Source organism: Neodiprion fabricii, chromosome 4 (genome assembly GCF_021155785.1).
Source record: "Neodiprion fabricii isolate iyNeoFabr1 chromosome 4, iyNeoFabr1.1, whole genome shotgun sequence".
NCBI lineage: Eukaryota > Metazoa > Arthropoda > Insecta > Hymenoptera > Diprionidae > Neodiprion > Neodiprion fabricii.
In genome coordinates this window covers 16895654-16911336 of record NC_060242.1, presented here as the reverse complement: position 1 = coordinate 16911336, position 15683 = coordinate 16895654, and the positions used below count along the sequence as shown (strand labels likewise).

The following is a 15683-nucleotide window of genomic DNA, read 5'->3' as shown; positions in this document are numbered from 1 at the left end:
CGACTCAACCTCAAGCTCCCTCCTCCTCCTTTGGTACCATATTCCGCCAGACGTTGCCACCGCAGTTGTATTCTCCTTACTAACCGCGGTTGTCGCGCACGCGCTGCACGACACGGGATACAACATCGATATTTTATAAATATTGTACTTTGTGTATTATTTTTATTGTTGTTTATTTTTTTTTTTAATTTTTTTAGTTTTTTTTTTCTACGGTAAAAAAAGTAAAGGAAAAAAAAACAGGAGTAACAAAACAAAACGCGTATCGAGTGTAATATTACATTACTTCGTACGTATGTAATAAATACATGTCGTGACAATAATGTACACATCATATCTATAACGAGGAACCTTGAATATCGTTGTTTATATCGATGTAATATACAATAATTTAACTGAAAATAAATGAATTCAAACGATTGTCGGTAAAAATATTTGAAGAATAAATGAACCAAAGCCCGTGAATGTTTAAATTATTTATCTATAAATAATTATTTCGATGCCTTTTTCTTCATACGTTCAAAATCTCGTCTCACCGGTCGTAAATTAAATCGCGTACCTAGTCGTCGTCTACGCGGATTAAACGTCAATAATATTTGTTTTATGTATTTATATATTGTTTATTAGACGCGTTAATATATATGTATATATATATATATATAACTACGAAAGATCCGGTTTTCTCTTTTCCCTGTTGTTCATGTTCTTCTGATACGTGTACCGCGTGTAATAATATTATAATATCTTTGAAATAGTGTGCATTGAATTATAATAAATATATATTTACACAAGGTGTGAATCATGAACGCAAATATAAATTATCGAGTTGCCATTTGGATATGCGTCATCGTGAATTTTGCTTCTGGAAATGGTAAGCGCAATATATTACGTATGTTACATATGTATACTTCTCGGCATATTTCTTTGAAAAATTTTTTTCCTTTCAATTATTGCTTTCGTTGAGACGTATAATTACGTGCATACACGTTATATTTTTTTACATTATTTTACACGTTCGTCAATTTAAAGTACCTACTATGTGTCTATGAATTTTTAGTTTCTCCAATTTTCATTATTATCATTGTTATTGTTACGATGATTTTAATTTTCGAACACACTCGAGCCGAATCATGACGCAATCACGAGGAATTATATAAGTATTGTAGATATATCGCATACATTATTATATACCAATAAAAATCGTTGAACGTAAAAAGGAAATAGACAAAAAAAAAGTATCTGCTTATAATTACGTACCGTATAACGCATAGGTGTGTATAGGTATGTGAATACATTATATAGTGCAGCTAATCATGGGAAAGTAACGAAACGCTATCGCCAATTGATTAATTATTATTAATGTATTTATAAAACGATACATCGAATCGCATCCGCGAGTCGTTATATACGTGCAGTTAATTAGCGCCTAAATTAACGACAAAAACGACATCAGTAGCGGTCTTGAGAAATAGATTCACGATCAGATTCACACGTGCTCCTTTGGCCTTTTTTTCCACGAGTAACTTCTTCAACTTCCTCGTCCCAGTTCAACTTTACACCACAGTATATATATATACTATACTTAATAACCGATACGCATGTATCTACATACATACCATACATCATACGTGTATAATAATTATTATACGTGCATTGTACATAAAATGCTACATGCATGTAATAAAACAATGCAAAGCCGTTGAGCTGACAATATCGTGAGAAACAGGGTGAGAAGAAACAGTATAAAACTAATGGGGAAAAAAAATTGAACGTACAAAATGATACGGTTAAAAATAAATGACATAAGAAAAATGATGAAAAAAAAAAAAAAACAAACACTCTTCAAGCATGGTGGTCTTACAACAATGCTCGCCTAATCCACTCGACTCTACGTTGGCTTAGGGTTAGCCATCAGGTTGGGTTAGGTTGGGTCAGGTCAGGTTGGGTTATAGGCGGCTTGTTACCGTGACAGAAATAATTAGTCTTCCATGCAACGCGGGCCTGTATACGTAATTAATTAACTGTCTATATAACAGGACGCGTTCTTCGTTTATTACGTTACACATTGTATGGTCGATGTGCAGCGGCAGAATAAATTCTGTATTTTCTCGCTTATGCGATTTTGTGTGTTCATTTATACGTATGTATACATATACGTTATGCTTATAATGAGCTTGATCGTCATGATCATGTTTCTAAAAATAGAGTAGAGACTAAGAAAATGAAATATATATGTATGCATAGAGAGAGAGAGAGAAAGAATTTCACAGGTCTGCAACCAAAAAACTGTACAGGTTTTTTGATCCTGTTTATTATAGATTTTCACTCACTGAAACCGGGTAATATGCTCAAAAAGTTCAGTCATGTCAGGTTTTTTCTTGAACTCGTGTCTGTAGTTTCGTTTACATTAGAGTGAAAATACCGTTTAATTCGAAAGGTGATATCCTATTCTCGTGATTTTAAAGATCCTATGCAAAAGTGACTTCTTACTTCCATTCAATGGGTATTAGAGTGAGACTCGCGAATAAATACAAACAGGGAAACAGGAAATGAAAGGGAGAAGAAGAAAAGGTTTCATAGACGAAAAGAGAATGATCACGGAATGTTGAATGCATTTCGTAAAAAAATCGTTTCGTTAATCTTATAAGAAATATTGTTCAGTTCATTGTAATAAAATGGTGGGTTTTTTTTCATTATTGTCATATGTGCTTTTTTTATGCAAACACCTTGTATTTTACAAGAATATTGTACGTGACGTAGGGAAAATGCAAATCATTCTTGGATTCACTATACACGAATAATAGACACCTTAACCATCCGGCTAACTTGTTTTTGGTCCGAAACAAAATACGAGTTGAATTCTATACGATTTACGTGACTATGACCGGCGATACAGCTGACGTGAGAAAATGGGATCCATTGTCACATAACTCGTATAGAATCGAAGTCGCATTTTGTTTCGGACCGAAAACAAGTTAGCCGGATGATTATTAAAGCATTTATGCATTTCACTCTGCATGAATTTCTTTCTTTCGTACGACTTATAATATACGATACCCACTTCATTACACGCCTAGTAAATGATCAATTTTCAACTTTACGAATGTGTCAAGGATGCGCCTCCTCACGATGATGAAGAAGAAGAAACTCTAGCTTATCGATAAACAAGAAGAAGGAGAAGAAGAAGAAGACGAAGACGAAGACGAAGGAATAAAAAAGAGAAAAAATACGAGCCCCTCGCGCCGCGCGCAACTTTGGCCGATGACTCGTACTGGAGAAAACCTGATCTGCTGGTGTTTCAACACACGTATAGACGCATATATGTATAACCGTTCAAGGATTCTTCCTTGAAATCCATAGGCGGCGAAATATCTCTTAAAATAGCCATCATCGGCGTTCACATGATACGTCTGTACACTTCTGACAGCACATTGGACGACTTGACACTTGACCAAAATTCTTGATCAGGATGAACCAGAATTGAATTAACAACGTGTAGATGAGGTTAAAAGAGAGTAGTGAAAAAATATTTCAATCTTTATAGAGCTGTAACTTGTTCGTTGACAGCAGTACCGACTTGGTCGAGAACGAACGAGATGAAGAGATCTTACAATCACCATCGTCATAATTATCGTCAGAAGATTCTACGATTATGATGAAATTTTGAAAATTGGCCGGTGAAAAGACATACGGAATACATTATAGCTGAACCAACGTACCAGGACGATCTCTTGAAACTTAAAAATCAACCGCGCATGCGCCAAATAAAATCTCATTGGTCGGCGAAATCTTCCCGCAGCGATATTCTTGTCTGCGACACAGGCGGGCCAACCTACGCAAAATGTGTACGTTTGAAGTTTCAAAGAGCATGAGCATTAAATTCCGACCGTCCTTTGACGAATGAACTTTCCGACCCAATAACAAATGCTTCCCAAACCTGTCCGAGTCGCTACCTCAAATATTTGATATTCTAACCTCGAAAATTCGTATCAACTACATCACCGGCAGAAACAATTTGGCAACTGAAACTCGGGATGGCCAGCCTGCGCGAACAGCCGATAAAACTTGCGCATGCGCGGTTGATTTTCAAATTTCAAGAGATTGTTCCGGTACGTATTTTTATAACGTACAGGAAGATCATCATGAAACGGAAGGAAGAACGATTATACGAGTTGTGATCAGATGACCATCCCAGGCAATTCTGTTAGACGGACCCATTACATTATGCACATTACCGCACGTTGTGTATCATACATGTATGATGAATACCTACATGTCTGATAAAGCCACACCGACATGCGTGTATAATGTATATAATATGCAGTATGAGGAGGAGGAGGAGGATGAAGATAACACGTGTGGTGGATATGTAATATACACGTGAAAGGGAAATCACGGGGCGCCATTATAGCTCCAGGTATTATAATAACCACTGGCTGTCTGTCTGGCTGGCTAGCTGGGCTTGATAACAATAACAATAATAATAATGCGAACGAGAAAAGTCAGAGCGAAATTGAATTGAGCAGTGCACGTAACTGCATGCATGTAGCTGCGAATATTGGACGATGATATAAGAAGCATTGGGAATCTCGAAATTGAAGTAAAACACTGCTAAAGCGTCAACTCGGCAGATCTCTGGTTTTACGATACTTTTAAACGTAGCAAACGCGACGATCGATGAAGAAGATTGATCAATAAATTGATCGCAAAGTTTCACATTTTTTTATACTAAAACTCTGCGGGAGCGGAACAAAGTGTGTCCGAATAGAGAGACTCCGTGTACGTGACAATTACCTTGCATACGTAATACGTACACCCATCTACCCAAATGATGCGTCACATCAGAGGTTAAAACTATGTACGTTTATCTACATATGTACATACCTATATGTAAATTATAATATGTGTCCACGGATGGGTATTATTTATATAAGCCCCAAAAGTACCGTTACTGATCTTTATGCTTCTCCTCGTCTTCTTCTTCATCTACTACACGTGTATACATGTATATATATATTTATATTTTATCATCATTATCATTATATATATATATATATATATATATTGGCAACAGTATACTGTGTATACCTCAGTACATCACGGTATACATTATTTAACAGTTAATCTCTGCAAATATATGCAGCAACGTTCACCACTTCGCGAGCAGACACAAAAAACACACACACACACGTCATGCGTATATTATATACATATGCAGCTTTGCTACTACGTATTTTTGCACAGCTCGAAAAATCATGTGTCGTAACAATGATGGTTGTTTGTAAAATTTCGTATACAGTATATTTTATAACAGATTCGATATAACAATTATTATCGATGCTGGGCTAATGTATATGTTGCATTGCATAGATCGGTTGTATGTTGATCGGGGTGGTCCTGAATTTATTTTTTGCTAAGAAAAAAAGGTGCTTTTAAAGTGGAATAACATATGTAACGTATTATTACTTGTAATAATTACAAAATAAATTTGCTTCGGTTGAAAATTAATGTAATAACATGATTTTATAGCGGTTGAAATACCTTATAAAACAAAAAACAAAAAACGCACAACATTTTGTGTTAATTTTAGTATTTTCGGTATTAATCTCGAAAAAAGCGAATTTTTACATAATTTCATCTTTAACCTTGAATAACATTTGAAAGATTTGAGTTATAAAAAAAATATAAAACATCTTTTTTTGTAGATCATTGAATCCCCTAGAAAAATATGTAGCGGACATTTATTTACATAAATTGTCTCGTTCCTGATCTACAATATTCAGAAACAACTAAACTCATTTTCGCGTGTTAATTGATTGGAAAATGAAAGATTGCGTTCAGGAACCACTAAATATGAACATTAAAGAGCTCATATTCTAACAGGCCTTATTTCCTCTTCCTACAACTACGAAACGAGTGACTTTGAAAAAACCAAACAAACAGTTCATTTTTCTTCACCACCCTAATGTACAATGACTTAGGGTACTGATTGTGAAACGAAATGGATGGACAATATTATAATATAACGTAACGAAGGTTCGTTCGACGGCCACACCGCACGCATGCCACGCATGGAAAACCCAACGACCGCGTATAATGTATACATAGTATATGCGTATGTATGTGTGGAAAGTATATATATATATATGTCTATATATATATAATATATCTATATACAAGTACATGTATGTACGTGTTTCGTAAAAGAACCGTTGGTTCGTGTTGTATACTGTACATATAGGTATAATATATTACACATCTTCGTTCCTGCCTAGGTATGTAATGCATACATAATTATACTTACGTATATGTTATGTATATACCTTTTATAGGTATGTACGTCGCGACGCCCATGTCAGGAGACTCGGTGTTCATTTTTTTCTCATTCTTTCTCTCTTTCTTTCATTCTTCTCTCTCCTTTTTTTTTCTCTTTCGGTCGAACGTGGGACTTGGCGACGTCCGGCGGGTATTTTACCGTACATAAACACAGGTGTGTATATATATATATATACACACACACACACACATGTACTCCAAGTTGCATGGTATTTTGATATTTTAAGAGAAGAATCACAATCCCCCCCACAGCACGAGCGTTTTAGGTATGTACATGCAATGGATGAGAGAATATTATGACTAGAAGTAAATGAAATTCAAATACTCGCTGCGTAGTGGATAACGTAGACGGATATATGCAGCAGGTGTAATAAACCAGACGAGGAGAGTGGTTGGTTGGTTGGTTGCCGAAGGATCCAGAAATCAGATAACGAGACTAACCCTGCGTAAAATGTATTCTTCACCAGCAAAGATTAAACGTTCCGTACATCCTTATGTGCACATATGTATATTACACTTACAATATGTATACTGTATATTATATACACGTCGCACATACCGCAATGTGCATCGTTGTACAGTTTTGCATGGTCAAAAGTTCTTTTACACGGCGATGAAGCTTTTTGTACCATAAGTAAAAACAACGATCACCTATGCGGAAGACCGAATTCCATTGCGTATTTATTTCAGCAACGATCGAAGGATTGAAAAAGACAAAGAGTACGTTCGATGTTTGCCAAATTCCGTATATCGTGTCGAGCTGGTTCGTTACCAATTTATGTACATGCAGAGATGTACATATTTACGTACGTGCACGTATAGCACAGGTTTAACAGCCGGAGGCTGCATCTCGTTTCTGCAGTTGGCGAAGGATAATCAATGGCCCGGAAGTCGGGTTCGAGCATCAGCACATCAGCATCAACCGCGTGCATCGAGAAGAGAGTTGCGGAGTTTACGCGTTATAACTTACAGCAGTGCGGCGGGCAGCATGGATAGTGTGTTGGTACGGTCATCGGTAAATGGCAAAAAGAGAGGAGAAGAAAAAAAAAAAAAAAGAATCGCTTCGATGAAGAAGAAGGAGAAGAAGGAGTACCTGGTACCATAAAAGCGTTTGCCTGCTGCATAGACCGCACGAGTTGATCTCTGCAGACTTTAAATACCATTAACCTGCATCATCCGTCCCGAATGATGTTATAAAATTGGAGGACAAGAAGAAGATTGCCTGTATAATGAGGAAAAAGGAACGGGACCATGAACCGTATTTATTCTTTACACCTTTATTTCATACACAATTTGGGGCAAGAATGGATCATCGATCACTGTTCAGCCTGCAGCCACACTGTACAAACCCCACGCTTTGCGACACGTTATTCGTGACTGATGAAATTTGTAAGCCACTTTTGCTAAACACCTATAAGGAATACGATGGTCATAACACGACCCTCTGCTTCACTGACAGTCGAGTGGGCAGACTCGAAATCACGCGATTTGGATTTAGCTGCGGGCCTTTGGGCATATGGGTACAACAACGACAATGTGCGCGTGGGTTTATGGACGTGACACTAGGCAGCGTGAATTCAGAGAGTGTGGAGGTATCTATGTAACAGACTGGTGAGGGAAGGAGGCATACGTGAAGTTAACGTGTGGTTAGGGAGCAACTTTCACCGCGACAGCAACGGAAACTTCAAAAGACGGTTTTGCTGGCCGAAGCTGACGCTAGACTCGCCTTCTTGGTTGGCTGGTCAAGTGGATTAGTAAACCGTGAATAGCGTACAACGGTTGGAAAAATGTAGCTCGATAAGAAGAGGAATAAAACAGTGAGGTTGGTTTTTGGATTATATACCCGAAGACCCTTGATGTATGAAGCATGATTTAAAAGCAGGAAAAAACGATAACGATTGACGATACTTTGGGTTATACTTAGAGCGACCATGGCTTGTAGAACTTTCCAAATAATAACCGACCTAGGTCTGAAAAAGGACATGTAAGCATGATCGGCACCAGCTCAGAATCCGCATTTCTGCCCACGCCTAAAACCTCGGATTCGAGTCATCCAATTCTGGTACTTCTTTTCGATAGAACAACCTCTTGTGCTACAGCGATTGCGAAAAGTTTGAGAACGCAATTTCACGCCTTTCGTACTTATATTCGAACAGAAGTGCGTTGGTTCATCAGAAGTAGAAAGAGCATGGGAGGAGAAAAGATTGTGCACCTATAACCCGCCTGCATGCGCCTATCTGTACGTACACAGGTAGGCATGTATGTACATAAACCGAGTAAACCGACGAGTCGTAAATATGCATGTATAAGTCATCGGACACGAGGAGTTATGGGATGTGTAACGTACATATAAAGGAATGCTGCGGCAGCTTAACATCATCCTGATGCGCAGTCCGCGGCTTCTTCTTCCTCTCGAGTTGAACGCCGGCACACAGTGTTGCATAAGTGCATTACGTTTATTATATACCTATGAATCTACGAGTATACATGTGTACAGGGGACTTTGCGCACTATCCGTGTAAGACTTTCATTGCCGGGTTCGCCCATTTCCTGCAAATATGCAGTCCCCTTTTCCTTCTCCTCTTCTCGTAACCACTGTGCCGCAGGGTGACTTTTGAACTCTGGGGTTGGATCTTTCTCTTCGATTCGTCGATCTTGGTGTGGATCGGTCGTCAAGGTGAACGACCTTGGTCCGATACCCCAAGCGTACAAATTATGACCATATAGTAAAACTTTGACGACGTGAGTTCGGACCGGAAAGTTAACCGCCCCGAATACTCATCACAGTGGATCAGTTTCTCAGATCTTCTCTTCTTCTTCGACTTTTTACAGTACAGAGCAAAGTGCGATGCTTCAAGGATAGGATGGAGGTCGACGTAACGCGGAGCAGCCCACAGGCGACGATTTATCTCGAGAATCTGAAGAATTATCCAGGTAAAAAAACACCCAGACTATACTCGCGACGAAAGTCTCTGATCCTGATTATACTGACACTATTTTCTCACGTCCAATCGCAGATGAAGCTTGCAAGCCGAAGTTGAGCGAGGGGGTTGCCACTTTCAAACTATCACTCGTCCGCGAGGAGATGATGCGCTGCGGTCTGACGCGGGTTTTAAATAAAATGACGGTAATGTAGCGAAAATTGTTGCAACGAGTCGAAGACACGATCGAGGATACCATCCTCGACGACAGTCAGCGAACCAACGATTTCGGGTAAATCACTCAGGTCTCTGTTGTTCTGATCGCAGGGGAAGAAGGTCTACTATCACAGAATAATCGTCGAGGAACCGACCGATTCCAGTAAGCACACGTTCACCGTCAAGTGTGGAATCACCGAAGTGACAGTGCCTCATAAATCAGTGACATCCGGGACGAGCTTGGCGCCGAATCGAACGATTTTACAACGAAGAAGTTTACCCGACGATTTCGAAGAGTCCGAGTGAGTTTCTCCGCCCGGCGAAGCGAAGATAAATAATAACCCAAGGATTATCTCGATCTTTGTAATTGCATTCTATTCTCTTCCTCGTCCATTATCAAGGGTCATCGGAACGATCGAAGACGTCCTGGGAAAGGCACCGACGCCAACTCTCAGCGTCGGCGTTCGTCAGGGCGGCAATCTGGTCACCGGGGAACTTCACGTGAGTCCGGGAACTCCCTTGCAGATGGAGATCTATCTGGATACGATCTCTGCCCCGACGTACGGTATCCTGACAACTTACATGCAAGTCTCGGACATGAGGACTCAGGAGGAAACCATCATCTTCAACGGGTAATGAGAATGTCGATGATTCTCAAGTTTGGGAGTTTTTAAGAATTGCGTAGTCTCTTGGATTACATTTTGCAAACTCGAATCATTCAAAGACAGCCGAAAGCTGCGAATCAACGTTACTATTCTCAAATCTAAATCACAATTAAAATCCTCCGAGCATGGCTTGTAACGATATACGTACACAACGATTCTTTTTCTAATTTTGGTGTATCCGGATGATTGTAACACAGGTGTTCGGTGGATCCTTACCTGTTCGATAACTTTGAAACGGTCGACGGTGACTTTTTGACAGCGAAATTTCGGGCTTTCAAATTTCCGGAAAGTACCTACGTGCAATTTCGAGGGACGGTAAACGTTTGCGTGGACAAATGCGAGGGGGTGAGTAGTAACTCTCATATTGGTATGAATTGAAGTCGACGAAGCACACAATCACTACCTAAACTTACATTATTCTGGATCTTGATCGATTCGACAAACATTATTCGACTTTTTATTGTGCCTGTATCGTTGAAGATCGAATGCAGCAACGGGCGGATCGGATATGGTAGAAAACGGCGCTCGGTATCACCTCCTAACGGTGACAAGAATAATCTATTCGAGGTGACGATGTCGACCTTCATAAAAGTCGATTTTGAAGAAGGCGCTGAGGTTGAAAAAGGTACGATATTATTCATTATTTTGTCGCGAAATGGTTGTGTCTTTTTTCTTCAAAATAAAACAAAACAAAAATAAAACACAATTATTTTACTAATAGTAAAAAGAACGTGAAAATTTATCAACGGTTCGTGTAGCGTTATAACAAAACAATGAGTTTAGATTCTAATATAATATGTACGTCTCGTTTATACAGGTGAAACGACTCGTACTTTAAATATGTGTGTATCGGACACTTCGAAATAAAGAAAATCAGTCAGGTCTCAGATATTTTATTAGTTTTACGAACAGTTAGTTATTGCGGAGCGAAATTTTTGTGCCAATGGGCTTGACCTTTTTACAAAATATCGATCGAAATATTTGAAATCGAGAGTTTGTACAAGATTTAGCTTAAAAATGCGATAATATTCGTTTCAAAACAACGACATTAATTCTGATCTCATACGCTATTACACTCAAAACTTTTCGAGAAATCAATTGAAAAGTTGTATAAAAATGTATTCCTAAAATTTTGCCCAGTTATTGTCGTCTTCATCTGCCAGATGATATTGAAAAATTAAAAACCGATATTTATACGTAACGCAATTTTGAAATCCAAAATATGAAACTGAGACTCGACTGATTTTCTCCTTTTGGAATGTTCCGTATATGAATGTACAATTAAGACGAAGTAAAGAACAATGATACAAGCAATAAGAAAAACTAATCATAGAAAAATAATGAAAGGAAGCAACAACATGTAGGTATAAATACATATTAATGTATTTATGTACGATACCGATCACGTATATCTGCCTTTGAGGTCCGTAGCACATACGCTTGATATACACGTATATTATATTATACACTACCAGATTCTATCTATTTGGCAGTGGATCTTCGTTTTTTTCTTCGCGGATTGTCTAACTGGCATCAAATGTAATAAAACGAACCTCCCAAAGACGCGCAAAAAATAAATAAAAAAAAAAAAAAAATACACCCAGAGGGTATAATGTCAGAGCACCAAACAAGTCATAGTGGGTATATCGGCTGAGCGGTAATAATGACTAATGAGGTACTAAATTTCGAACGGCGTATAGGTATACACATGTATACGGTACAGATCGACATATATACATCATGTCTATCGTAATGCGGTCTATCATTATTATAATTATAGTCACCGCCGAGAATTCATTACACCGATCGTTCCAAAACTTGATTCATTTATACACATATATATATAATATATATATATATTACGAGTACCGTTAATAATCCCGAACTACATGACCTTTTTTTAATGATCTTATCAACGCGAGACAAGAATATTTTTACGTATATTTTAGCCATGGATATTCCTCGTGTAACGTATGAGAAATAAAATACGATATTGCTTTGAAATAGATTTGAAGAGAAATCGAAGGGGATAAAACAAAAACGGTCGCAAGTACCGTGCTGAAAAATTGTTTTCTTATTAATCGAGCCGTAATTTTTGTTTCTCTTACAGCATTGCTGGCGTTTGTTTTGAAAGGTAACAACGTTACCGCCTCCGAAGAAACAGCGGAAAGGCCCGAATCGGCGGAATCGGCTGCAGCTGTACATCCGAAAAACGAGATTCGCGAACAGTATGAATACAAGGTTGTGGAAATGGAGACTGTGGCGACGGTGAACGCCGCTTTCTCAATTACCGCGACGGGATATTTGAAATTAGCTAGTATTTTACTCGTCGTATTCTATACATTAATCTGATCAATTAGCGGGAGTAGCTGTCATAAACGATAAATATAAGGAGAAGATCCCCGAAACGATAAAATGTTTCACGTGAAGCGTAAGAGGAAAAAATTTAAGCGGAAATTAGACGGAACAAATTGAACATTCTAATTGAAAAAGTAAAAAAGAAAATCCCGAATCATAACGATATCCTGCCGTACGCGTAGAATTTATCTGTTTACGGTATTTAATATTTTTATCTTTTTTTAATCAAGTTCTACTAATTGCAAATTTCCTGCGCGTACAAATAATAATAACAATTATAATAATAACAGTAATAACAATTACCGACGCGTAATGGAAACGTTTTTTTTCATTACAGCGCGCACTGCAATTTAATGCATCCTATATATTTTACGATTTTTTTATTTCCATCTTATACTCTGCGTACAGACGTTTTTTTACACTCTTTATTATTAAGCGTTATATTTTTTTACGAAGGAAACGAAAGAATGAAACCGCGCGCGAGTCTTTCTTGGAATCAAAATTTGATTTGTCCCACGCTTTCTCGATGCAAGATAAATTAATTTTGAAGACAAATTTTTTTTTCTTCCATATCGGTATGCATTTATTCATATGCACTTGGACTAGATCGATGTTTACATTGAGAGATTATTACATTACGCATACGGTACGTTTTCAAAAATCGAATAGCGGATGTTTCTAAAATTTCGGAATTAATAGCGTAGTAGAGAAAAAAGGAAAGCTAAACGATATGTAGTTAACGAAAGATAGAAAAAAAATATTCCATCGTCAACCGTGGGACAATTTCATGTGATACTAATATATTATTATACCTATATACAATATAAATATATATTTAATTAGTTAATAATTTCGTTTTACATAATAACGATACGTATGAATAATAACAATTGAATACCTACAATACTGAACCTATTAAAGCTCATTAATGAAATCCTCGTGCAGCTAAACAACTGCTACTAACAATAGGCCAGAGAGAAAGTGAAATAATAATAATAATGACAATGATAATAATAATAATATTAATAATAATAATAATAATGATGATGATGATAATAACGAGGTAGGATCGTGCATTGTTATCATTATTTTCCCAATAAAAATCGATAATATTGATGTGTTAAATTCAAAAACTGTAATACGTAATTGAAAGTAATTTCTTTAAAATATCAGGATAGTAAAAGTCCGTCGTCTCTGATTGTATAAACGACGGTATGTGTATAAGTTAATAAACGCGCATTAATAATACGTAGGTAACAGAACACAATACAGAAACGAAGCGCAACGAATAAATAGCGGTATATTAACAACGATCGTTTTGAGTGTATACCTGTATAAGTTTATACAAATCGCGATACCGAATATTTATTATGTCGAATAAAAAAAATATTTATTCGATAATTATTGTTATACAGGGTATGCCCAAATTTAGAAAGATAAATAATTGAAAAAACAAAATGAATGACTTATGAAATGCGCGATCATGGAGAAGTAAGAATAATAATTATTATTCTTATAAAAAAAAAAAAAAAAAGAAATAATTATCCGATATATTGTTGTTGTATGAAATACAACGACGACAATATAATATATATATATATAATTTCTCCGTTATGTAACTGCCAATTGATTGTTTCCTAAGGGTATTATATACGTAATGATAAGAAAAAATTAGAATCGAATAATAATGAAAATGAAAATTAAACTGTGTAATGTAACTACTCGTATAGTTATAGATAGCTAGGTATATGGGAAATGACATGTCTGAAATGACAATACTAATAATAATAACAATAAAAACTATAAAAGGGATAAAACTGGCTTTTGCAAACGGAGAATTTTGAAGGAATAGCCAAACAGCTAGTCGTAGAACGACGAAGAGTTGAAGCTACATAATATTACGCCGTGAAACTATATGAACACGGAGCTAACCAACGTACTATATACAATAATAATATCATTTAGTACGTATCATCGATTAGTGATACGTCTATATAATTATTACATATCAGATGTAAAAAATAACAAATTGCTTCAATAAAAATCAACAGTAAGATGTATTCGTATATACCGAGAGTTCTATAAATGACCTGCTCAACGATTCCAACTCGTCTTATTCGTTTATAGGCGTAATCAACTTTGTAAAAATATTACCAACGTAGTAGACGAAGTGACCGATGTGTAGTGAACATGAATAACTATTATATTACAGAAACAGACTGCGCGGTCTGTGAATCGAGCTGAAGCCTTAATTAGAAAGAGGGAGCACAGCTGAAACCGGACCTTTCTGTTGCACGATTGAAAGAGTGGGAAGCATCCGCCAGGCGAGGAAAGCAATAAGGCAAGCGGGGAGGTATACTTATAATAGTCTACGTGTTTCCCCCGCCAAGTCACCGATTAGAGTGAGAGATCCGACTCCAGCTGTTGCCCTCTCTTTGTAATTACGGCTTCAGCTCGGTGCACAGACCGTGGAGTCTATCTCTGCAAGTCTATGCCTCTATTTCTGTTTCTACCGGCGGCCATTTTGAAATTCAACCTTATTGTGTCCACGGACTTAATTATGTCTATTTACGCTATCTATCTATTTCCGCAGTCATAGGAACTTAATTAATTTAAAATAAAAACACATTAATGAACCCAGAGGAGAGCAGAATCGATTATCTTCGAGTAGTAGAGGGTCGAACGAGAAATACCTGACGAGCCACTCCAGCTCGAGACTCAAGTCCCACGGAATCCACTATTTGTGAAGAAGTGAAAAATGATGTAGCGAAAACCACTAAATTCTGATATCAGATGCTAGTTTTAATTAGAGTCCCTCTGTACGCAATAATACGAATCACATTATAGCTTGTGCACTCACGAGAAAGTTACAAGGAATAACCTTTGAATCGCCATCTGTTTGTCAGAAGTTGAAGTATATTTGGGAGCCAGCCCGTGCATTTCTGCCCACGTTGCGGCAGCATGCGTCGTACCCAATTCTGCCGTAAAGTGCTGCCGAACACGGTCTTGCATGATTGGATGGTACAGAAAATGCTACCTAAATATTTCAGATAAAACTGGACTCAGAGAACGTTCGAGACCGATTGTAACTTAAATTTTGGTTACAAGTGAACCCACTTGCCGAAGACCGAATCAACAGGCTGGGCGACTCGCACGTTTCAACGATCACGTTATGAGAATTACTCTGCGT

The 15683-nt window shown here is 37.4% G+C and overlaps 1 protein-coding gene across 2 annotated transcripts; it reads left to right on the top strand.

Moving 5' to 3' along the window:
* Positions 1-206: 206 nt before the first annotated feature.
* LOC124179444 lies at positions 207-14067 on the top strand. 2 transcript variants are annotated; one of them, XM_046563798.1, is made up of 9 exons: positions 268-286; positions 790-868; positions 9166-9267; positions 9351-9460; positions 9582-9772; positions 9872-10102; positions 10333-10480; positions 10616-10760; positions 12246-14067. In XM_046563798.1, exons 2-9 carry the CDS (start codon positions 799-801, stop codon positions 12485-12487), a joined length of 1239 nt encoding a protein of 412 aa, XP_046419754.1. In that variant the 5' UTR covers positions 268-286; positions 790-798; the 3' UTR covers positions 12488-14067. The 2 variants fall into 2 exon arrangements, with proteins under 2 accessions (XP_046419753.1, XP_046419754.1); XM_046563797.1 differs by having other exon boundaries at positions 207-868.
* The last annotated feature ends 1616 nt before the right edge of the window (positions 14068-15683 follow it).

Coding starts and splice junctions, on each gene's coding strand:
- LOC124179444 (XM_046563797.1), top strand. CDS start 799: ATGAACGCAAATATAAATTATCGAGTTGCCATTTGGATATGCGTCATC. Junction 9,461..9,581: donor GGGTTTTAAATAAAATGACG/GTAATGTAGCGA, acceptor TTCTGATCGCAG/GGGAAGAAGGTCTACTATCA. Junction 9,773..9,871: donor GACGATTTCGAAGAGTCCGA/GTGAGTTTCTCC, acceptor TCCATTATCAAG/GGTCATCGGAACGATCGAAG.